Source organism: Phalacrocorax carbo, chromosome 18 (assembly GCF_963921805.1).
Source record: "Phalacrocorax carbo chromosome 18, bPhaCar2.1, whole genome shotgun sequence".
In the NCBI taxonomy this organism is placed as follows: Eukaryota; Metazoa; Chordata; class Aves; order Suliformes; family Phalacrocoracidae; genus Phalacrocorax; species Phalacrocorax carbo.
In genome coordinates, this window is record NC_087530.1 from 5,691,919 (window position 1) to 5,716,994 (window position 25,076).

The window sequence follows — 25,076 nt, forward strand, 5'->3', positions numbered from 1 at the left end:
GAACGCAGAGCTATGGGTGTAGGGCAGCTGGGAGCTGGGGCACGGCGCTCGAACGCAGAGCTATGGGTGTAGGGCAGCTGGGAGCTGGGGCACGGCGCTCGAACGCAGAGCTATGGGTGTAGGGCAGCTGGGAGCTGGGGCACGGCGCTCGAACGCAGAGCTATGGGTGTAGGGCAGCTGGGAGCTGGGGCACGGCGCTCGAACGCAGAGCTATGGGTGTAGGGCAGCTGGGAGCTGGGGCACGGCGCTCGAACGCAGAGCTATGGGTGTAGGGCAGCTGGGAGCTGGGGCACGGCGCTCGCCTGCAGCTCCTGCAGGTCCTCCAGCAGCAGCGTGGGCGACCCCAGGTTTCATAAAATCATAGAATCATAGAATGTCCCAAGGTGGAAGGGACCCACAAGGACCATCAAGTCCAACTCCTGTCCCTGCTCAGGACAACCCCAAAATTCACACCATGTCTCTGAGGCTGTTGTCCAAGTGCTTCTTGAATAGCACCAGGCTTGGTGCTGTGACTGCCTCCCTGGGGAGCCTGTTCCAGGGCTCCTCCATCCTCTGGCTGAAGAACCTTTTCCTAACGCCCAGCCTAACCCTCCCCTGGCACATCTCCCTGCCATCCCCTCGGGGCCTGGCGTTGGGCACCAGAGAGCAGAGACCAGCCCTGCCCCTCCTCCTCCCCTTGTGAGGAAGCTGCAGACCATGGTTTGGGTCAGCCGGGACTGCCGAGCATGCTGGGGTTGCTGTGAGGGTGCCCTGTGGCAGCAGCACCGGTGTCTGGCCTGAGCTAAAAAACATACCAAGGTTTGCAGAAATCCTACCCTCGTTCCCCTTTGGTTAATTGTAATTTTGCTGCCGACTCCTCTAAGAAATATTCCGGCCTAGTAGCAAATTTGAAAAACGCAGCCCGCCTGGGGGGCCTGACGAGTTTCTGAGGGGCTGGAGCACCCGCAGGACGTGCCGCGGGCAGCGGGTCCCTGCTCTTCCCAAACCCACGTATGGAGGATTGCATTTTGGGGGAAAAACTACCCAAGAGGCCCAGGGCTGCCCCAGGGATGTCACTTTATTTCGCGTTTCCCCCATCCCCTCGGTGGAGGCCCGGGGAGAGGATCTGGGCCCGCAGCTGCCCCTCTGGTACCAAGCGTCCCCGCCACGCCGCCCCGGGCTCCACAGCGACCCGCCACAGCGACACCTCCGGGGGCACGGGCGAGGGTTTCCCTGAGGACGCTGCCCATGGCTGCCAACACCCCGCCTGTCCCCTGTCAGCGCTCCCGGGGGGCCCTGCCGAGTGCACCTTCTGCCCCCGGCGCCACCGCCCGCTCCTGGCAGGACCGCCCTGAGGCGCCGCCGGAGCGATGCCGGTACGCGGGGCGATGGACGCGGGGCGCTGCCGGTCCCGCCCGGCCGTTCCCCGGCGCTGCCGGCAGACGGCGCTGCGGCCCGGGTGCGTGTGCGGCGGGAGCCCCCGGGCCGCCTCTTCCCTTCGCGGCCCGGCGGAGCGGGCGGGGGGCGGGCGCTGCCGCCGCCGCCGCCTCCTCCGAGCTCCACAGGCCGCCGCCGCAGCGCCGCTCCCGGATCGCGGCCGGCCTGGCCGGTAGCAGGGCGGGAGGCGGCGGCGGCTGGCACCCCCTCCCAGCCGCGCCGCGGCCGCCCAGCCGGCTACCTGCGCGGCCGGGGCCTGAGCGCCGAGCCCGGCTCCGACATGTCCGGCAAGATCGAGAAAGCAGGTGAGCGGGCCGGGGCGGCCGGGGAGGCCCGGGGGGAACCCGCCGGGGCGGCCGCGCTCGCCGGCCTCCCTTCAGCGCCGCCCCGCCGCCGCCGCGGCCCTCCGGAGCTGCCGGGGCCGCGGGCCTGGCGCGGCGCGGCGGGGCTGGGGGAGGCGGGCAGGGCCCCCCGCCACCGGAGGGTTTCGGCGCCCCGGGCCGGCGGGAGGCTCCTGTCAGGGCGGCGCGGGGCCGGGGCCGGGCCCGGCGAGCGGCGGGGGGATGCTTTGCCCGGCGCCCCCGCCGCCGCGCTGCCGGGGGCTGGTCCTGGGGCTGCCCGGGCGCCGTTTGGGCCAGGCTTTTTGTCTTCTCCTCCGCTTTTTCCTTCCCTCCCTCACTCCCTTTTTTTTTTTTTCCTTTTTTTATTTTATTTTCCCGCACCCCTGCCGTCCTTTCCATGTAGCAAAGCATCAGCAAAGCCAGGGCGCTGCAACGCTTTGGGGCCTACATGCAATGATTAATTGCAACTTCTCCAACTTTCCTCTTCTGGTGTTTGTGCAAGATCAGAAAAGATGAGTCCGTGGGCAAAATGTCAGAGGGAACTTGGTCATTTTTTCCTATCTCTTGCAAAGCTCTCCCCTCAGCCTGGGGTGCTCGCCTAGAGCCAGAGCCCGGGGAGGCTGCTGAGATCCCTTCTGCTCTCACAAGGAAACGCTGAAGCACGGATCATATTGTCTCTCTGTGCTTCTGGAGTCGTGTCTGGTTCTCAGTTGTCACTTTAGATGGTTGAATGCCCCTGTTTTTCTGTGTAGCGGGAGTAGTACGTTTAAAGATTCAATTAGTGTTTAGCAAATCAAGCAGTAAAGTTATTTAGTTTAATTATGTCGCATTTAATTAGCAGAGAAAAATCAATGCTGTTTTGTATATATATTTTTTTTATTGTAAGGAATAGCTAGGCAGTTTCCTGCTGGGGAACGCAGGGTAGCAGTCTGAATCAGGATGTGCAAAGTACAGCGCTCAGGCTTTCCAGGACAGCAGCCACTGATTTAGGAAAGATTCCTTATTCAACGGAGTGAAGTTGGTAGCAGTGCTTTCTGGGTTGGATCGCTCGATCCCAGTTTGTTCTGGCTTCTGCGCTGCACTGTATACGAATATGTTCTCCTGTGATATGGGTTCTGGAGCGGCCTCCAGGGATAAGCAGACTGGTGGCCTGGCAGCCGGCTTTTAAGTGCAGTACGTAGGCATGTTTCCAGCTCTTAGCGCTCAGTTACTGTCTACCAAGTGCACATCACATCATGGGACAAATGTTATTCCAGAAATATCACAGGTTAATCTGATGCACAATCCCTTCCATAGAATCGCAGCATAACGCTTTGCTTTGGGATTCTGGCTGTGTCTTTTCAATGCTTACTGGTGTATCGCTGCAACTGTTTGTCGGGGAAGCGGGGAACTGAGTAAGGACGGTGTTAGCAGCCTATATAGACCTGGGGCAGCTTTAAATAATTGCCACTTTTTTATGCTAGAGGTGAATTTGGCTTGGGATTTTAGTAACTGCTGATAGCACTATAGACAGTAATTACAGATGTATAAATAAGTGATCACATTTTGTTTATTCGCGTGCAGTAAATAACCCTGTGAGAATAGTAAATATAACTCCACACCAGCGAAGCAGCGTGAAGAGTTCAAACGCGGGAAGATGACTCTGTAGACACACACAAACGCAGTGTGGTTCCATAAACAATAGAACAGAAAGGCCAAAAATACCATACAAAAATCTTACGCTGCGCAACCTAGAGACCCGACCTTGCAACACACTGAACTCCCATTGAAGAACTCAAGACATCATGCAGGATCCATCCCCAGGTCAGTGCTGTAAACGTACAGTTTTGAAGATGCAATGGGTGAAGCCTTGATGCAGAGGCATTCTTTCTAGTGGGTGTGTATCATAGTGATGATTTGCTGAACAAGAGAAACTGTAAATATGGGAAACTGTCCTCTTTCAAGTGCTTGTACTCTCATTTCTTTAAGAAGGGTATTTAAAAAAATAAAAATTTAAATCCATTCCAAATGTAAACTGGAGAAGAAAAGACGGGGAAGGGGAGGGAAGGAAGGCTGGAAGCCAGCTGTTTTGGTACAGTACCAGTACAGTCTTGATCACTGTTTCTGAGTGTTTGAACTTCTGATTGACAGAAACAGTTTGGTTAATAGCATCACTGAATGAACACAGTCAGTAATACCTCGGTAATTCTGGGATAATATTTGTCAAAATGTATACAGTAGCAGAACAAAGGATATGGAGTCACGAAACAAATGCTATGAGGTCTAAGGTCTGCGTATTTGTGTACATTTGAATTTGCTTTTTTCTTATGGGAACGGAAATGCATGCAAAAGCCATTATGTTATAAATAAAATAGGCTGTTGCCTGATAACAAGCCATCTTGACAAACTTTGGAATTGGCTTGGGCTTTGGTTTGACTCTCACGTTCATCTAGCCAGACTGCTGAGTAAAGAAGCCTTATAAAGAACCTTATAGGTTAGATCCCTAGAGATCTTAGATACATCTGCTCCCTGGGTCCTTAAATGAAACACCTGGTCGGCACTTAATGAAAAACAATAATAAATGATTAGAGGTAACAGCTACCACCCTGTCCACCAAGAAGAGCGGACAAGGCTCCCTCTAGAGCCTCTCTGTGCTGTTGTTTAGTCAACAGAAGGGTCACTGTAGAGCGATTCAGAGCAGTGCTTTGGAGTGAAGGGGAGCCATCTGGTAATGTAGAGTAAGACGGTATATTTTGTTTTCACTAGTGTTAGACTGCTGATTTTCGTTAGGCTCCAGCCAGGAGATATCCAAACACTTTTTGGAAGCAGAATCTCCATTGACTTGAAGAGAAGCAATGGCATCCGATGTTGGTTTTTCATTACTGTAGAACTGTGACTTTTTGTCTTCACTTTCAGGAAGTATTTGCTCTCACCCTAGTTAGTCTTAGAGTTTTGCTCTAAAATCCAAAATAGGGATGCCAAGAAAGAGTGGAGAAGGTCACAGATTCTGCTTGGGTTTCCTGTTACCACGGCAATACATTAATTCATGTACTTATTTACCTGAAGGATTATGTGCTTCAGGGAGTTGATCTATTCAGCATCATTCAGGGAGAATAAAGGAGCAGTTATACACCGTCATGTCTAAAACAAAAGCTCTTCCATGAAGCAGGTCTATGCAAGAATGCCCTTTATTAAAACCAAAGAACATATGGGTGCCATACTTTGAAGGTTTATTCTACTTCATGTTTTCAGTCTTAATCTTGTAATTTCTTGCAGGGCTTTCATATCCCATGTAAGCTTGCTTTTCCAATAGCTGTCTGCTAAAAGTTTTTTGAGATAACTGTTTCAAGCATTAGCTACGTGGGGTGTAGTCAGGTATCTTTATTCTGCTCAGGACTCAACTAGATGTATTTAGTCGCAGCAGACTAAAAATGCTGCTCTCTTCACCTTTTACTCAAAAACATTTGCCTGATAAGCAAATCCATCTCTGAAGTCTCCTCCTTTAGTATTGGTGGTATAAACATCTAGGTGTAATCCCAGGACAACTCTGTTCTTAAGGAAGATGGCAAAATAGAAGAAACAATTCAGGAGGCCAGATTATTCTCATCTTTTATAAGAACTTTGTTTCTTCAGAGTCCTCCACGCTGATTTACGTGATTCTGAATTGTGCATCTGTGAATGTTTTTGTATGAATGTGAAGTTTTCTGGGGATCTTACTTTTGGGGAGGATATATTTGGAACTGTAACCATCTCTTGGATCATTCTGTAGAAATTATCCTGCATATTTTTTACACATGTACAGTTCTCTGCAGTTTCTCCTTGTCTAAGGTATGCTTAGGTGAATTAGTAGGCAGAACTCTTTCTCCGTTCAGTTGTGCATTCACCACTGTACAATGTTCTTCACTATAAGTGAGGGCTTTCAAGTTAGAGGGTTTGCAGTTGGCCAGTGTAAATGCTGCTCTACCGATGGTTTTCAAACAAAGTAAAAATCCTCTGTGAAATGTCTTGTCCTGGAATCTGGAAATTAAACTCTTATAAAGACTCACTTCACAACCCTAAAGGCAGTTCAGTTCCAATTCTTCTTTACTTGGACCTACTGCGTGCTATATGCCCCTCGGATATCAATATTGCATATGTGGTGTATTATAACTTGTTTAAAATGCATCAACAATTACATCTAGTTTTGTGATCTAATAGATCACTATTTAGTGTTTCCTACAAAACAGCACAAAGAACAGAATTTTGTGGGTTTTTTTTAATAAGTTGGCGTAGGCTTGACAGGTGTTTGTTGCATAGCTTCAAGATTGAAGTGTTCAGAAATGTAGCCTGTGGGATAACTGCTGCAAGACTGAGATGGTCATAGCAGTTGTAAGAAGGAAGTGGACAAGGAGTGGAGAAAAAAGACAGCTGAAGTCTACTGGAATGTGAAGCAGCTGGGTTGTGCCTTAGTCAGTGAAAAAGCAGAAACTGGAAACAATTGCTAAATTTATTTTCAGTGCAAGCAATCGTTTTCTTCGAACCGCAATGACTAAATATATCTATTGGTGTGATTTTTATGTGGTGGTAACTCTTACTGGCTCTTGCTAACCTCCTGGCAAGCAGAGAGGAGTGGAAGTTCTCTGTCAGTCAAGATAGTAACACAACTGTCCCTCATCCAGGTCCATTGCTTCACTTGCAGAGAATGTTTCCTATTTGTAAGAGACCTGTAATCTATCAGCGTGGCTTTACTTGTTGCAATGTATTATTGCGCGAGTGGAAGAAACCTGGTATCTGTTCCTAGGGAAGGGAGTGTACCTCTGTCTGCTTTTTTAGGTTTCCTTGGGGTTTTGTTCATCTTTCTGGAAGTTTTGAATTGCAGTTGATACCTCAGCTGATATTCTAATGACTCTATCCATAAATGCATCTGTGCTAACTAGAAAGTCTCTGATGAAAAAGCATGGGTTGTTTTGTTTTTTTTAAAATACATCTTAACTCCTTATTTATTCCAAAGTTGAAAACCTGTGGGTAGGGTTGGCAAAATAAGCTTTGCTGTTGACTTACAAATCCTTTGAAAGGAGAGTGTTCGATTCCGAAGCTTACAGTATCTTAACTGCAAGTGGACATGTGGAGGAACTTGGAGTGTTAACTTTCTAGACTTCATTTTAAAGAAATTAGAGAGATGATGTACCTCTTCCTGGTAGAGGCATTTGATGGCTAGTCAGATTTAATGCAAGCACTCAATTATTATGTGTATTACAGGAGATGTCTAGATAGCTCTCAGGCTACTGAGAGGCGACAGCTGGAATTGTTAGTTATTGTAGTGTCTGATTTGGAAGATCCTTATGCACCAGCAAAGGTAAGGTGATAGAGAGCATCTCCTGTCTTTGTGCCAGATAAAACTCCAGAAACTATGTAGTATATTAAAAACAACAAATTACATGTCAGAGCTACAGGTAAGGTGATTTAATAGCCACCCTCCTCTCTCCTGCTCCTCACCACACCCATCATTTTGCATAGTTTGGATATATGTAGAGGATATAACTTGTTCCATTTTCTAAGGCAAATCATCCCAACGTTTTCTGCCAAAACTAGAGATCTGGAGTTTTGGGGTCCTTTGCTGGTTTGCAAAGCTACTGACCTCTGTGTACCCTTGCATAGCAGTGAAATGAATCCTTCCAGTCTGTGTTCTTCCTGTGGAGACTTTACATTATCTGGAGAAAACTCTTGTGCATGGAGAGGGATCCTTCAGCTTCTCAAATTTGTGACAGAATAAGCTTTTCTCTCTGAAAACAATTGAAAATTTCTTGTTCTGTAAGTCCCTGAATATTTGGGAAATTTTGCTTTGGTGTTACAGCTGTCTATATTTCTTTATTAATGTTAGCAAACTGTAGGATTCAGCCACTGTCATGGAAGCAGTATGGAAGGGGTATTAAAATCACATAGCTACTGCAAGAATATTAGCTTTGTTATTTGTCAGTTTTGTCTGAATAACCAGAGGTTGTATTTCATTGTGTACAGCTGAGAATCATTGGAGAACATAATGGGATAAGGGGATGGTAATAGAGTGTCGGTCTCAGTTCTTTAGTAGAAATTAGAGGAAAAGGGAGAGCTACTTGGAGGAAAACTATATTTATTCACCTTTGCAGGTTTGAATTTGCAGCCCCAGAACTCCAAGGTGTATAAAAAGGTGGTCAGAGAAGGAAAAAGGGACGTCACAAGTGGAGGTGTTGATGGAATGGTTGGAAACGCCAGAGAGAGGTCATGCAAGCCCTGCATGTTAGAAGAGGAGGGAATGAGGAGCTAAGTTGCATGCAGGTAGAGCAAATAGGAAAAGACAGACGGATGACAAAAAGGGAAAACGGACGAGGAGGCTCCCGGTGGCATTCACGGGAGTCTGTTGCAAGGCAAAGAGACAGAAGATGAATTTCAGCAATCCAGAAAAGCTGCAGGAATCGTGCAGGTTGGGACGTGCTGCCAAAGGAATGTTTTGCAGTTCTGCTATTCACGTTACTGCAGCCTGACAAATTTATGGCTCCATTACCTGACCCATAGCATCCACTCTCAAAAATACATTTCCAGTCTCCTCTTGTGGTACGTGACACTGATGCTGATAGAGAAAACAATTTTATCTATGTAAGAGAGAAATGATTTCCCACATATTCTGTGAAGTAACCTGAGAAAGCTGATGGATCAGATTATTGGTCTACCTTTATTTGTGTTGCATATTTCAGTTGAAGCTCTTCAGCTTTGAAACGGTCTCCTTATGTTGAGCCTCTTTGCTGGTTTAGTTGCTACCACTGCTCACCTCCCCTGGAGTTTATAAGATAATGTTTTCATGCTGAGAGCAAGGAAGAAGTGAATAGAAACAAGTATTAGAAAAAGATGGTCTGTATCAGAGTGCTTGCTTGCTTAGTGTTGTGAGGGATATGACATCAATGGTATTTGGGAGAATCAGTTCTCCTACAATTGCTTTCTATTCTATCATATTTAGGAAAGTTATCTAAAAGATCTGAGAATTGACAAGAGCTGCATGGAGATTCTAAGCCTTGGCTAGCATTTTGGTTTCATGTTTCTTTCATTTTTTTCATTCCCCTTTCATACCACTCTTTGAGGGTCAACTGAGCATGCGTAGTACCTGAAGAAGAGCTTTCTTTATGGGGCTGAAGCTCTTCAAATTAAGCAATGGCTTGTTTTGCATTATCTTACTTTACCTGGGTGACGGTCTCTGTTGCTTTGTGTAGAGCTTTTCTGGTGTCACGAAAATACTGTTCATTTTGTGATTCAAGTTAACATCTTGGTATGGCCATCGGTGCCTCTAAGGAAATATTAATTCATTATCCTGCTGAGGGGGAAAGGTTAAAGCTTGCTTGCACTCTCATGCTCTCGTTCTTTCTCTCTGAAGGCTTGGTGTGGGGATGCCCTTTGTTGTGTACTTAACACATTCGTTGAATCAGTCCCATTTATATTCTAAACAAGATCTTTCATTTCATCCCTCACATGTACAAAAATCTTGGGTTTTGAAAGAAAACAGATGAGAATTTTCCTTTTAGGCTTCTGGAAAGAAAGGAAAAAATGAAAAAAGGTTGAAGTCAAAGAATAGTTACCCATAGCTGGTAAAGTTGGAGTAAGGAGATGCAGCAATTTGGTTGGTTCATTAAACCTTGATGGAGTTTTAACGAGAGACTGAATATGTAGTTCTGTATCTGTTAAACTGTAGTTTTCAGGTAGTCTTTAATAATTAAAAAGGAGGCAAAAGGAGTGTGTTCACAATGTACAGCATGCGTTGTTTTATCACCTACCTTTTGATGTTTTTATTGTGCTTCTCTGTCTACCAATCTGTCCAGTCCATACTGCCCAAGAGGTGGTAAAACAGCCTCAGGAATTAATTCCATATTTAGAAAGTTTCCTTTACGAACCAAACGTCATGCAATAAAGGGCACCCAGGGAAATCAATATTTTAGTTCTGGTTGCATAGTACATTCCAACCAATTCTAGATTGCAGGGCTCAATGAATCTATCTGACAGTGGCTTTCAGTTAGCAGGACAATGCTGTTTAAAACACAGTTTTCCTTGGGTGATACATCACCCTTTCATTTTGTGCTCTAACTATATTAACTTAAGTTTGTCAGTTTGAGTATGGGGAGATAAAATGCGGGTGGTTCCCATCCATGTTCTGCTTAACAATGCAACCTTGCATGTCATTGTTGGGAGTCATTTGTGTGTTGTGACTTACATATACAAACAAAATAAATATCCCTACCTGGATATATTTTTTCAATCTTATTTTTTTTAAGTGTATGTTTTCTTCTTTTCTAATTAGAGGAAGCTTTAGACTGAATTATTTACAAGAAAAATAAATTTGAGGAACTAGGGATGTCTACCAACAGATTTAGTTAGAGCTCATCTATGAATTGACAGGGACTTAGAGAAAATGTAGAGCACTGGTTTGTTCAGGAGGTGGTTCATCTGTATAAATATCCTTGCAAAGGTCACATGAAATTATATGTTAAGTCTGATGCCAGATTTTTGATGGAGCATGGTAAAAAGTGGTGCAGGGATTGAGTTTACTCTTTTACTGCTTGGAATTGCTTCTCTGGGGCTACTATATGGGAGAAATTTGCAGTACCCAAACCCCATTATGCATCTGAAAGTCACGTGGCTTTTTTTTTTTAAAAAAGTCTTGTATCTATTTGAGCAATACCTGGGAGAATGTAACGGACAGAAACTGAGGTGGGGTGTTTCTCTGTTTTCAACTTAGTGTTTCTGGTTGCTCTGTGAATAGCTGTTTGCTCCTTGTCAATGGCAACCGTGGCCCTTCTGCTCTATCAGTCTGGTCTGTTGTAGTTTGCAGGAGAGGCACTTCAGGAAGTTGTAGAACCACCCTGTTAAAACATTCTAATGAATATAAGAAATGGTATTTCAAGTATGTTGTTTACAGTGAGCTGGCGCTCTCAAATATGGCCAATTTTGTGATATTCAGGTGTACAGTATCTCTTTAAAGAAGAACCACTGAGTCTTGGTGCGTAACTTGGTGCATCTGCTCAGAGGTAAGCTTGCTTCTTACGTCTGTACCTCTCTTACTTAATCTGTAGCATCTTTTAATAAGGAAATAGTGATGGTTATCCATCCTCTGTTAGAACTCTTGGACCGCTTGGCCAATTTCAGTCAAACTTTGCAGAGGAATTGATATTAGAAATTTATTTAAATTTCTGCACATTTTCTGTAGAAGACTGAGTAGAATGAAGAGACCACAAATAGCACCTTCTTTATGGCAAAAGGGAAAATGTAGCCACCCCATACTCCATTTGGCCGTCTTGTGTCAACTGGTACACACATCATTTCAGAATCACTGTCACACGTGCTGCTTCTTGTTCAGAGGGGTGCCGAGGGAGATGAAGCTAGATTTCTTGTGTTGGAAGAAGACTAGGTAGAGTTTCACTAGTTTTGCTGCTCATAGAAAAAGGCTTCTTTTTTAAAATAAGAGCTGGATGATGTAGTTTGCTGTTTGATGATTTAAGTAAGGTTATGATCTTACGCTCATTCAGTTGAATAAGCATTTTGTCAGTCTAAACTTGTCACGTATTAGTTTATCTTGCACTGTAAAATTCTCAGGCATGAGATAAATCTGTATTTTGAAAAAATATGAGAAAATTGTGCAGCGAGCTACTCTAGCCTCAGCTGGATTAATTGATGCAACCTTCATGTATAGGCAAGGTCTAAGCATGAACAATACAAATTCTTTATTGTGTAGAAACTTCTCCGTATTTCTCCACTAAATTTCTTGCACCATCACACTTATATTAATTAAAAACTGATGTGTCATTTTAGCTTTTGCATCTAAATTTATGAAGGTAAGATAAATGCATAGAGATTTATGGTGATTTGAGAATATCCTTGCTCAGAATTAGTCAATTTTGTGAAGCTGGCTCAGAATTGCACCTATACTGAAATAGATACAATTTTGTGTATACAAAGTCTAAAAATATTTTTTATTTATGTATAATTTCTGGTCTAATAATTTCTAGTCCCTTGTGGATTCCAGCAGTTGTTAAAAGGATTTAATAGTGGTTATACTGGTTTGGAAACGCCCATCTTTCACCAGAGACTATAGGAAAAGCCTGTGGTGACCATGACTGGTGTAGACCATAATGCTTCACGTTTACCCAGCTAAGTCTGTGGGAGATAAATCCCAGCCCCAGGCAGATTTCTGTCCTGTTGGGAAGCTGTTCAAAGAGATTTTAGATATTGCCTGATACCGTAGTTACTGTGGAGGTGAATGCATTGATTTAGCCAACTGCTCGCTTGCTCTATCTTTGGTTGAGGCAGAGCTGGGGAAGGCATTTCTTCACTGCCACCCTTGCTTTGGCACACCTGCGTCTTGCAGCGCTAAAGCCAACGTGCCGCTTGGCCATGGTGTTTGCCCCTCAGACTGGAAGGAAACCAGAGTTAGGAGACAAGACCGCTTGCCTCTGAAAAAATCCCATCTCACTTGCAAGTCACTGCTGAGAGGACTAATGAAAGTACCACAGAGGGGATGCCTGCAAGAGCTCACTTAATATTAACCCTGTTGCTGGGGGCAGGTCTGTGAGCTGGCAACATTTTTATCTAATTTGCTTCTAGTTCCCAAAGATGAAACAGACATTAGACCTTTAAAGTTGAATTTCTTTGCTTTCCCCTGTGCTGCTTTTCCCAGGGAGACACAGGGTATCGTGTTCCGTTAGCTGAGGATTTGGCATCAGGCTGAAAGGTAAAAAAATTTGATTAAAAATAAAGTTTTCCTTTGCTGCTAGGACAAAGACTACTTGAACTGGGAACTGGTTGGCCTGGAATGGGGAATGCCAAGGATAAGCAAAATCCTTTGGAAAAAAGCAAATATGTCTGCTTTCTGGGGACAGCTCAGAGGCGCCAGTCGAGGGCAGTGAAGGGTGAGTGGCTGTTAAAAGCCAAAGTATCATAGTTAAAATGGCAGGGCAAATGAATCCTTAAAAACTGGGTAAAGGGAGAATTTGGTTCTCATTACCATCTGTGTTTATTTCCAGGTAAGACTTTAAACAAAGATGGTTTTGCTCCTGTCTGTCTCAGGTGAAAGCACTTGTATAAATTCTTTAAATATGCATTGGCAGCTCTTACTCTTAGGTTTTATGCTGAATTACAGCCTTGTTCATTAGACCTCAAATCTGAGGTGTGCATTTCACTGTAATGCTTCTAGGGCTCCCTGGGGACGTCAGGTATACCACAAGTGATACACAGGAGAACTTCTCTGAGCTTCCATTTGGCTGGTAGCCTGGGGAGTGCCAAGGTCCAAGGGATCAAAACCATCGTTCGGACCAGACATTGGTGTAACTTGTGTCACTGCCTGGGCATGGCAGGATTGATGCGGCTCTTTATTATGTGCAGCAGCACAAGGAAAAAGTACTTACCCGGCAGTTGACCACAGTTATCTGTGTTCAGGGTACCACACGGATGTGTGTTTTACACTTTTTATTCTGGCTGAAGTTGACATGATAAAGAAGGGAAAACTAAGGAAACATCTGAGGGATTATTTCTGACAGGTGGGCAGATCAGTTTATCAATAAATCCTGAGAGTCCCTGGCAACAAGGTGTGTTACAGTGTTAGTAACAACAAAAACTATGTTGGAAGGTTGTTGATAGCTTATGTCATTGTTTTGATATTTCTCAAGTTCTGTAAGCACTTAGGGCTGGTATAAATAATACCATCTAAGGTTACAGCCATTGGTCATCCAGGCTGTTGGAGCTCCACTGGCAATATGCAAAAAAATTTCCCCTATCGAGTGAAAGCGTAACTGATTTTGAAATCATTCCCAGCATGGATGTGCTGTTAACGTGAATGTTGATCGAGGTCCTGGTCTGAGTCTGGTATCTGAAGTTGATAACTCATGCAAAACACCATGCTCGGCAACATTACCAGTGCTGTGGCTTGTCCTGTGGGGAGAGCTAACAGGCTGTGGGTTTTATTATTACTATTATTTTCATTTGTTTTTATCATTTAATACTTCTCAGATGAGGTACTTCACATCTAAAAGCTTTGGCAACCTAGCATGCAAAGTTTCAAATATTATCATAATGGGAAAAAAAACATGCTAGAAATATTAGTAGTATATATTTGATAGAATTGTTATTTAAAGCTCTCATATCCAGAAAAGTAACACTGGTTTGTGTGGATGCTGCACACTATGATCTTAACCTTTGGGATGATAACAAAGCACAAAAACTAGCTCCTCCTGCAATCTTGTGCCCTTGAAGGAGTCATTTAGTTAAATTCCTTACTATTTTTGCAGCTGTGGTTGTGGTTTATTAACTGATGCTGCCTTGAAGAAGAGCCTGTGCCTGCAGCAGAGTTTTCATTACTCATCTGTCAATACTTCCAGAGTAAAACAAATGGGTCTGGCTAGAGGGATTCCTGCTCTTCTGTGTAAATGGTTTCTTTTTCTCCATCCCTGCTATTTTACCCAAGGAGAGGATATAGAACAGTTTTGATGCAGTACATGGTTATACTGTATTGCGTAGGAAAGTCTGGCCTGCTTTGTCTGTCAGGATTATTTTAAGCCATGATGTTTAGATTTTATTTAATGAACCAGAGGGAATTAAACGCATCTCTCTTTCCCAAAATATTTTGACTTCTACAGCTGTAAAATGCCCTTTATCCTGAGTCATACCAGCTGAAGAATGTCCAGAATTTCTCCTTTGCAGTGGGTAAAATATGATTTTTTTGGCCAGTTCAACAATTTGCTTGTCAGGAGAAATGCTGCTGAGTTTTGTTTGGTTTTAGTTCTGTTTTTTTACACAGTCTTCAAAATTGAAAATTAGATAAACCAAAATTATTGTGTTACTGTGTTTACTGATGCAAACGGCAAGTTTTGCCTTGGCTTCTGGGTGAAATGCAGGAGGCAACTTATCTGCCTGGATTTTTTGGTTTAATGCATGATAACTGCAAATGAAGGACACATCTTTGAAGCCCCTGCGGAGCACGGATCTCTGCTCTGAGGAGTGGAGATGTAAATGTATTTCATGCTCGTACATAGCATGGGCGAGTGAATAGAACTGACCACTTTTGTAGCAAATGAGCAGTTGATATGAAATGCTTTGCTAGAACTGGGCAAGGCTGTAGCAGAAAGATGAGCTGTAATAAGCAGGGGAGAAGGACTTGCAGAACCCAGGGTATTAACTCACTTGACCACATGCTTCTCTTGAGTTTCACACTTGACTGTGACAAGTATTGAACAGAACAGCAGCCAGGCTAGTGAGCAGGTGTGCTTAAGAGCCAAAAGTCAGTGCTGATGACTTTTTACTTATGTGTATTTTGGAGGAAATACTGGAGTCCTTATGCCCTTTTCCTGTTGTGCCTTCTGGTTTTGCTTTGGTTTTCTCCTACTTTGTAAAATCATGGTGGAGAAAAAGCACACACAGCGGTTCCCTGTGCAGAAAGATGTAAAGAACTAAGGCCCAGCCCAGTAAAGGGGATTCATAACTTGAAGCCTGGCTTTGTGCCTCTACCTTGGCTACATGAGGTCTTGGCAAGTAAACTGGTGCCAGTTGCCATAGCGCAGACGTACCTTTTGTCACGGAGTTGCAATCAAATGTATTTTTGTGACTGTTCTGTGTTAACGTGGCCTCCGGTGAGAGCGGAGGGAACCAAAACCTCTGCCAGCCTGAGCTCTTGACTAGCTGCAAGCATGAGGACCTAGTTTGGAGATAAAAACTGATTAGTGGATAATCCCCCTGGAATTAATAATCTCGGCCTTAAAAGATGAATTGCAGATGGTTTTGGATGAGAGAGAGATCAGGTTTAAAATGTCATTATTTCAGTAACCTGAATCTACTGACCTTAGGTGGCATCGCAGAAATCATTTCAGCCAAGTGAGATTGGAAGGAGAAGCTTGCCTGTGGTGTGCAGCCAGTGCTTCTTGCATTGGCCTGAACCCTGAGTCCCCAGTGTTATATCCTCCTGTTGGTTTGAGAGGGCTTTCGCTCTGCAAGGTCAAGGAAAGCTTCCAAAATGCAGAGGGAGAGCCATTGTAAACTTCCCAAGTGAGAAGGATTAGTATCTAATATGACTTTTGAAGCAATTTTCCAATTGGTTGCACACCTTTACCTTTGCAAAGGTAACCCGTGTTTGCCCAGCTTTGACTGGAAAGCTTGCAAAAAAACAAAACTGAAACATGAAACCAAGTGAACAACTATATGAGCAAGCTATGTCAATAAAGACCATCATTTTGTGTAGCTGAGCAGCTTATCAAATTACTCCAGTGAGAGTCTCCTTACAAACGCTTTTGTACTTGTCTGTTGACTCATCCATCTCAACACTTACAGTAACATTTCAGTACTGTCTTACAAAGCCTATAATTGAAACAAGGCTGCTCTTGGGCTGGTTAATCAACAGATGCAATTAATACAATGATGTTTGTCTTGACACCCTGTCTCACTGTGGCGGCATTGTGAGCAGCATTGCGACGCAAGGAGGTCTCTGTGGTTGAGGACTCACTGTACAGGCGGATCACTCAACATTTGTATTCAGCGTAAAGTCAGCATTTAAAGAGTTTCAGACCTCTCTGTAGCTGGCAAACAGTCTCACTGGTACGACAAGCGACGTTAACAAAAGGTTAAATGATAATCTGCAGCACTTCTGATTTATTTAACAGTTTTATAAAATGCTGGATTTTATTCTGTTACGGAGCACCAGAAGTGTAAAAGGAAAGCTCAGACGGATTTTCTTCTTGTGTGAGTCTGGGAAGGTGTTGAAGGAAATATGATTTGGACTCAGATATTTATTCTTTTAGTAGAACAATGTCAGTCCCAGTGCAGTGCTTCTCAGATGTGTTTTACCCTGGGAACTCGTATAAAACGTCTTCCCTTTCAGCTATTTCATTTTTAGCTGTATAGAGGGTGTAACCATTGTTTAAGGGAGTGTCCGTGGCATGCAGCCAGTTGATATCTAAACCCTATCATGAATTGTTTTAAAGAGAGTATGATTTTCTGTACTGAGATATATTGATGACTTTTATTCAAGGCAGGAAGTACATGCTGACTCCAGCAGTTGCCAGAGCAGCTGTTCATTATGAGTAAGCCATATGAAAAATCTTGTGAAAACCTTAAGATCAGTAGGAAGCAGCGCGAGCTTAAATGATCAGTACCAAAGTGTGGTTAAGCTGTGTCAAGAACTGCTTTCATATTTTCACTTGCTTGGAATTTTATATTGGAAAAAGTTTCTGGTTCTTATGGAATCAAACGCTATAGTATAGTTTACAGAGAGGTATTTAACTTCAGGCTAGTTAATATTTGTAAAGGCTTGTCTAGACACTCCTCAGACTCTTGCTCCAGGGTACAAATTTATTTGATTTATCCCATGATGAGTTGATGTAGCAGTTTCTGTAAGTAGGCATCTCAACTTGCTCCACAGCTTTTAGCATTTCCAAGCGTTGTGGTGCCAGTGTTACTTGGACTGGGTTTCTACCAAGGGCTGTGTTAGACAGGGCACACGCTTGAAATACGGTCCTCTCCCTGTCCTGAGTTTCCTAATCAGTGAGCTGGGGCTTCTTTGTTATAGTCTTTTATTTGTTTTTAATCACAGAGCTGACTTTTGTCGAGACTGATAGATAGGTTTCCATAGCTTTCCACCAAAAAGTTTGTTTTGAATTAATGGGCATTGCAGTGAATCTCTGTAGTTGACATTTTCTGGAAAAAGAAATTATTATTTTGGTCCAAAAACCTCTGGGCTGTGCCAGCTGTGAGCAACAGAGGAGCTGCTGGGCTCCGGTGAGCTCTTCCTGGGGACGGGTGGCTGTAGCAGGACTGCTGACCTTTGGCTCACACAAAAAAAAAAGATTAAGCAAGAAGTACTGTGCTCCAAACATGAACCTGTCTGCAGAGATAAGCCACGGAAGGGGAAAACCCTTTCATGTACAGCTCATGCATTGTACGAATGAAGCCGGTGTAATAGTTTCCTAGCTCAGCTTCTGAGATACTTCCAACCCAAGTCCAGTTACTTCCTTTGTCCTACATTTGAGCTCTGCGCTTGAATTGCTTTTCATTTTATATTGTTCCTTGTTGTCTTTGATACCAGGATATGATTTCTTCTTTGTCACCTCTCACTGCCCTTTGTTTCTCTCAGCTTACAATTTTTTTGAGCATACACTCATGTTGCTTGTAGTGCATCCTGTCTAAGAGCCTGTGTCACAAGGTTTTGATTCAGCAGGGTTGTCCTGGAGATGTCTAGGGATGTGGCAGCAAATAGTGGTACGTATGTCACAGCAAAGGGACATACATACACATCTTGCCCAAGCAGTAGAGCTTCTCTCACCATTTTCAGGCCATGGCTCATGAGGGTGGTAGCAATGGGAAATGTGGGATGTTCTGGCTTATTTTAAGAACAAGATTTAATTCCCCTTGATGCAATAATTCCATGAATCAAAAAGGAAAATGTGTAATGCTTAGTATTTATCTAGAGCTTTACATTTTTAGAGCATTGTGCAAGCATTTATTCTGTACTTTTGACTTCAAGACGGGTGGTGAGGGGAAATGCTGTCTGTAGCGAGGTGAGAGTAGTGAGTACAACTTCTGCCCTTGTTTCATGTACTGGTATGATTTAACTTGTTACTTCAGTCAGATGATGTCTGCTTCTCCAGAAGCTTCTGTGGGCTTTCCAGGTTATCACTGGAGCTGTACACCCTGTGTGTGGGTTGTTAGTTTGTGTTTTTAAGACATTTGACATCGCATTAGGTAGTGAGAGTGGAAGACTGTGGTGCTGTGAGTGGTGGCATCTCTCCATTTGTGGGAAGATGCAGGTAATATTGTGTGCACAGAGCATGCCACCTAGAGGAACGGAGCGGGCCGGCAAGGCTGTAGCCATGATTTGCTGGCAAAATTTAGGTGGCTATGTGAATGGCTACCTTGAGACCTTCTCCAAGCAGCACCCTTTGTGGCCCTGCCTCTCGTACCTTCAAGTCAAGTGTGAGAAGGTCTGTGCACAGCTAGCTTTCCATCAACTTTTCTCAACAAACATTTCTCGACTTTTTGCATGAGACTACTCTTCGTGATTTAGCCTCCTGGTTATGTTGATCCTAGTCTTTCACAGAGGCTAAAGAATTTGAAATTAATTTACGGATCTCACCTCATATCCTCTGGGAATTAGGGTGAGGAATCTAGTACAAGGTGTGATTTGATGGGCCAACACTCTCCAAGCTTTGTGCTTTTTTTGGCTTGTATGTTGCAATTTCTTTTGTGGGAGACTAATAAATTTCCCAGAAGATTACCCTAATTTCCAGAGTCTCAAAGTCTGAGTTGTAATTAAGCACTTAATTTGATGAGGGTTTTTAAATGTGTTGCTAGTCTACTGGCAGCTTGGGGAAATGCTTCCATCTTCAGCCCAGCTTCCCTTGTGTATGTTCAAGCTCAGAAAGCTGGTATATATTTAGAACCAGCAGAACTGTAGCCTGCCAGACGGGCCTCAGAAAATTGCTCCAAATCTATGCTTTCTGGGTAGGTTTAAGCCAAATTTGAAAGAACCCTGGCTTTTTTGAAGAAGTTGAAGTTAGGGTGATGGCAATATTTTGTTAACAAACAGGTAGTGGGAAATTTGAATAATACATTTTATTGCCTATAATTGCATTGAGTTCCCCCCGCTGCCACAAATGACAGTAATTAGTATTCCAATGGGGAAGCTGCTATTTTATTTCTTGATCTTCCAGAGACTGATGACCATCCAGAGAGTTGGGGAGTTGGGTTGTCAGATCAGAACATGGCTTGACCAGAGGGTATCACCTCTTCAGGACAGAAATTTCTTTTTGATCCGCATTAGTCTAATGTGTGGCACAATAAGGTCATAACCAATGACTTGGGCTCATAGGACTGAATACACAAATAATAATGACTGAGTAGATTTTTTTCTTTTGTGCTATTTGAGATTATGGCTTCTAGTTGTCTCTGATTAAGTTTGTATCTTCTGCTGAAGTTTCTTTCTCTGCTGTTTAAGTAAAACATCTTTTCTACTCCTCTCTCCTGTGCCTCAGCTTTTATGCTTAAAACCTCAGGAACAGTTTTGAAGACTTTCTTAGGCTGTGCCTTTGACTTGACCCCCATGTATTTCCATCAAGACATTAGGATGGCCTTCCCATTTCCTTCTATTCTCAGTTTAAATTTTCCTGTTATGGGAATACTAAAAAAGAAAAAAAATTGAAATGCAATTAGTCATATGTTAAAACAACCAGACTAAAGCCAGCCGGAAGAGGATCCTCTCGGTGTCTGAGTACGAGGCCGTGTGTTAGTATGCCATTTTGGCTGTGGCTGGATCTCTTGCATGTATTGACCACTCAGGCTTTTAACAGACCCGTTCTGTGGCTGCCCCCATGTCTCTCTCCTTAACATGTGCCCCTTTTTGCTGATAACTTTCTGGCCTCCAGGCTACTGACAGCTGTTGTCCACTTGCTGCTAATTAAGAAAGCAGCATGAGTGATGGGAATGTGGATTGGAGAGATTGAACCCCCCTCTCCGCAGCAAAGCGTTTCAACCTGATTAAAAAGACTCTGAATGACGACTGATCGGCCTCTTTTTTTCCTTCCCTGTCTGTTGAGCTTCCCTGTAGATAGCCTCTTTGCTATCAAAACTCGCATGTTAGGCGCTCTCTGTGTCTCCGTATTTTTTAGATCCCATAACAATAAGCAATGTCAGAACAGATTTACCATTGAAATAGTGGGCACGTGTGAAATTTAAGCCACCATAAAGCCACATATTTAACATGCAAAGTGTTGTGTACATCTGTGTTCTTATGCTGAAATTCGAATGTAGGTTGTATTTTTTAAATAAAATGACACTTTGTTGAAAATTTAGAACTATAAGAATTAAGAGCATTTAGGTGGATGGGCTGATGATTTCAGAGATTTTTCCTTCTTTGTTTAAGGCTTTTCCTTGTTTGTTTGGTTTCCTTGTTTGGTTTCCTTGTTTTGTTTTTCCTTGTTTTGCATTAGGTCCCAGTGGGTGACCTTCTGTATGATAGGTTATGTTGCAATTTTTATGATCCAGCAAGAGAATGAGCTTGAACTCTGGTGTTCCCTTTCTGGCCTGTGCTATTGTGGAGATAAAATGATAGCCTGAGATTAAGATAATGCAAGATTGTTGTGTTAAAACACAACCAGAAGATATGAATTCAAGGAAGCCTCCTCCTGTAATACTGATGCTCTCTGGAGTTGTTTACCCCCAGGAACATTATGGCTCTCTGTACTTCAGATTAGACCTTCAAAAATCAATCTTTATTCTTATCTGCAGTAAGTGGGCTCTGCATAGCCCCTAGCATGCTTTGAAAGTAGTGTCATTTGCTCTTGTATCTGGAATATAATTTCTCTTCTTCCCGTTGTGATTTTTCTTGTGCTTGGATGTTACCTTTTACCTTGGAGATGATTGATTCTTGATTCAGTAACTCAGTACAAGCAGATCTTCTCTTTAAAAACACTATGTATATATAGGAGTAAATGTTTATTTAAATAAAGAAAAAAAGAAATCTCTGCCAGACTTGGCTCCTTAGGCGTGTGAAAACCCTTTAACAGCCATGTCTACCACAGTATAATTGAACAGTAGGACCATGTCTAGGGAGCAGAGGGTGTACTTTTGACTGTATTTACTGGTGTTCCCCTCATATGCTCATTGTTTTGCTGCACGATCACTTTCTGAAAGAAGCCCTGAAGCATTTGACTTCAGCTTTTCAAATAAAGAAGTGTTTTATATTTGAAGTTGAACAAGAGCTATTCTACGGTCAGTGGCATCATATAGTCAGCTAAACACTTCAATACTAAAATGGTAGGGAATGCAAAATGTAGTGTGCTTATAATTAACAGAACTAGGCAGACTTTTTGGGATATGGGTGGTTCAGAGTGTGAAAGTGCTATAATGTCCTTGGGCAGCTTTTTGTTTTCACATGAAGAGAGCAGATGCTGACATGGTGCAAATAGAAGAGAAATCCCATCACTAGATTGGCCCTGAGTCCCCAAGCTGTACTCTGTAAATAAAGTGATTTATGGGTATTTTAGATGAAAACGGTGTTTCTTTTTTTCCTCCAAGCAAAATATTATTTCCAAATAGATCATCTTATTATTGGAGTCTGGTTTGGCTAGTAATTTTATAAAATAAGCCTGGTAGACTTAATGTTAGAAAATCAATGGGATGATTTCTCTACTAGTAAGAATCTGTGGAGACTCCAAACCCCCGTCTGTCTTGCTGTGGGTGGCAGTTAAGAATATGAGGGAGTGGTTACTTGGTTTGAAATGTTGAAAGCAACTGTAAGCATTCAGACTGTTACATCTGAAGAGCTTGTTAGGGATGGTGAGATTGGTTATGCTGGGTCATTTGCTGTGAGTATTGGTCATTTCTTTCACAGTAACCTCATTATTGCTTGGACAGCTTTGCCAAACTGTTTACTATCTGCTGGCTGTTGACGAGCAGTGCATTTCAAGCCAATTATAGGAATATTATGTGGCTTCAGGATCACGGTTAGTCCATTTGTCCTTTAATGCCACTCACAGTGACATCAGGAGTTGAGCTGCCATCATCCAGGTAGGTCCTCTGCCAATATTGACAAGTTTTGTCATCTGTTTGCATTAGCTTTTCACGTGACTGATGTCATGCGTCACTTGCTCTGAATCCCCACCTCTTACCCATTTGTGCCATGAATTTCTGGCTGTGTAGAATGAAAAACCATCGCACAGTCATTTTAGAGATGCAGAGGTGGCAGATTTGACACAAAAGGGGCAAAATAAACATTCTGTAAATTCCGATGTAAAAACTAGATGCCTGTTTGGTGCGAGGTTAGGCTTTAAGACTGTTGTCCAAATGTAAGCCTAGAGCTTTGCTACCAGGTCTACAGTTGACTCCCCTTCCCACTGGGTTTGTGCATGACAAAGTATTTCAGTGGAGCTGGCACTTCTCTGTTGGGTTGTTTTGCAAATGCAGACCCGATTCCTAACAGGAGAGCACAAAACAGGAATTTCTGCTTTACAATGGAAAATGTTGGGTTTATGTTGTTGGAGGAACAGGTTTAGTTCCTCTACTTTCCTGATTCCTTATAGTACCACAGGAGTGTCCTTTAAAGAAATAAACATGACAAAATAAAACCACTCCTATCAACTGGGAAAAAAGAAATACAGGCAAACAATTTTGAGAAAAGGCCACTGGATTGCAGGGAGACTGACTACAAGAAAAATCTCCTCCTTGGAGAATTGTCATCTACTTCTGTTTGGCAAAGCTGGACTTCATTTGAGAAACAGCTTCCCATATACATGAAAATTATCCCTAAATATTTCTCTTTATTGCCAGTTTGGCTTCTCATTAGCTGAATCCACTTGGCAAATGGACAGTCTGATTCCAAAGTAAAACCGTGTAAGGAAGTAATTGGGAATATTGTGTATAAGTTTCCAACATTCACCTTGATTTGAATTAACCTTCCTGAATGGAAAAGCCGTCTCATCTATAAAGTTTGAGCTATAAGATTCTTGTGGCTTTGAATGCTGGTACATTTTATCATTATAAATTACTGGTGTATTATAGTTTCAAGTGATCTCCCTAAAAGTATAGATTTGCACTGCTGCCAGAAAACCAGCTCAGCTCTTCACCTGCTCTCTTCTCTGCCAATGAATGGCAAATTAACTTGACTGTGCTTGAAGTGTCTTTTATATAAATTTCTTAATTCTGTTTTATAAGGGATTTGAATCCCTGTTGAAAATGTCTTCTCTGAGGGGCGTCTTTCAAAGTTTCCATATGAGTGGGTTCGGTTTCATAATTTAACATTGGGGCTGCTGTATACAGTGTTAGTTTTTTATCCAATAGCAGCAATGCAGCTGGTATGGATTGTGTGTAATATCAGGATAGACATGGAAATGATATTGTTTAAAGTCATATAGACCATAGGAGCCTTCTGCAGAGGAACTCAGGACTTCTGCTTCATTTTAATGAAGCAGGTTTTCCCAAGTTAAGTGCCTTTTCCAAGATTTGAGACATCTTCATGTTTTGCACTCTTTGCAATAGGTACATAGCTGGTTTTCAGGTTAATGAAAAGTGATGGCACATTTAGTGTACTCAGACTTTCCTGACTGCAGAGTTGCCAAAAATGAAGCAGGAGAGATATCTTCCATCTGGCATTCTTCTACAGAAAGCAGCAGTTTAGAAGTAGATGTAGCTGAGAGTTTATTTGCTGAGCTTCAGAGTAGAGTTCATGAGTACACAGAGGAGAAAAAAGGCAAAATTTGTTTGTTTGGGGAGGGAGGCAAATTGATTTTCTTGTGTAAACTTGTAAATAGCGTAGAAAGGAAAGAGAAGTTTCCCAAAAACACATGCTGAAATAAATTAAGTCCAAGCTCTGACTGGAAATCTCCTTGTGAAGTTGTGCAGGGCAAGTGCTCCTTGTGGGGAGCAGATGTTTGCTGAGGTCCTGCAGTCAATGGCTGCAGTTTTCAACTCCTCTCAACCCCCTCCTGCAAGTCTGGGCTATTTCTGCTGAGCAGCACCCCATCTCCTCTTCTTCCTTATTTTTCCTCCCCTGCCCCCCCCCCATGAGTTTTCAGATAAGGGCAGAGAAGATAGAAAGGTCCATGGGGCCACCAGTCTGCCCCCCTTTTTTTTTTGTTATTGCAGAGTCTCATAGACACATACTCTACTAGGCATAGCTTTTTTAGTTCATGTGATATTAGATGGCAATCACAAAGCTATGGTTTGTATCTAGGCTGCCACAAAGCTTAGTACTAGACACTTCTTATACTGCAAAATAACGTTAATAAACACGGATGGTTTACAGCATTTCTTGTTGCTTTACTACAGTGTAATTTTTTTGACTCATCAGCTGGCCCCAGTTAAAGGCACTGAAAATCCAACAGGGATGAAGTTTGTGCAGGGTGGTTGTGCATTACCAGTTGATAATATTAAGCACAGAAGGTCTGGGAGGTATTTACCCTTCTAATAATGGCACCAAAGCTATTTTTATAACCATGCTTTTATGTCTTTCTGAACCCAACTGCTATGACATACTAAATCCGCTACAGAAATCAGTAGGTTATTGAACGTTTTTCACAGCGAAAGAGCATAAAAGTTAATCACACTGAAGCTTTCACAAAGCAGCAGGCTTAGCCTGACCGAAGAGGCAGTGCTCTCTGGATGTGATGGAGCGTAGCCTGACCCGACCCCCAGCCCTCCTGGGGCTGCCAGACCCAGCGCCGCGTGTCCTGAGGCCTCATGGAGCTGAAGTTTCTCGTTACAGACTAGCTGCTGTTTTCCAAGCAGACCTCCTAAGCTTCCAAAGTATTGCTCAATGTACCACGAGCTGAAATTAGTATCCATTCACCTTTCAGGGCTGGACGGCAGGATCGG

The 25,076-nt window shown here is 43.2% G+C and overlaps 1 protein-coding gene across 5 annotated transcripts in view; it reads left to right on the forward strand.

The window, feature by feature from the left end:
• The first annotated feature begins 1,467 nt into the window (after positions 1-1,467).
• Positions 1,468-25,076, forward strand: part of RAPGEF1 (Rap guanine nucleotide exchange factor 1) — a 90,110-nt gene continuing 66,501 nt past the window's right edge. Inside the window, exons 1-2 of one of the 5 annotated variants that reach the window (XM_064468710.1) lie at positions 1,471-1,721; positions 3,321-3,560. In XM_064468710.1, the coding sequence (XP_064324780.1) occupies positions 3,542-3,560 (19 nt within the window). In that variant the 5' untranslated portion in view covers positions 1,471-1,721; positions 3,321-3,541. Of the gene's footprint in view, positions 1,722-3,320; positions 3,561-25,076 lie in introns of all 5 variants that reach the window. The other 4 variants (XM_064468712.1, XM_064468713.1, XM_064468709.1 and 1 more) reach the window with 4 other exon arrangements.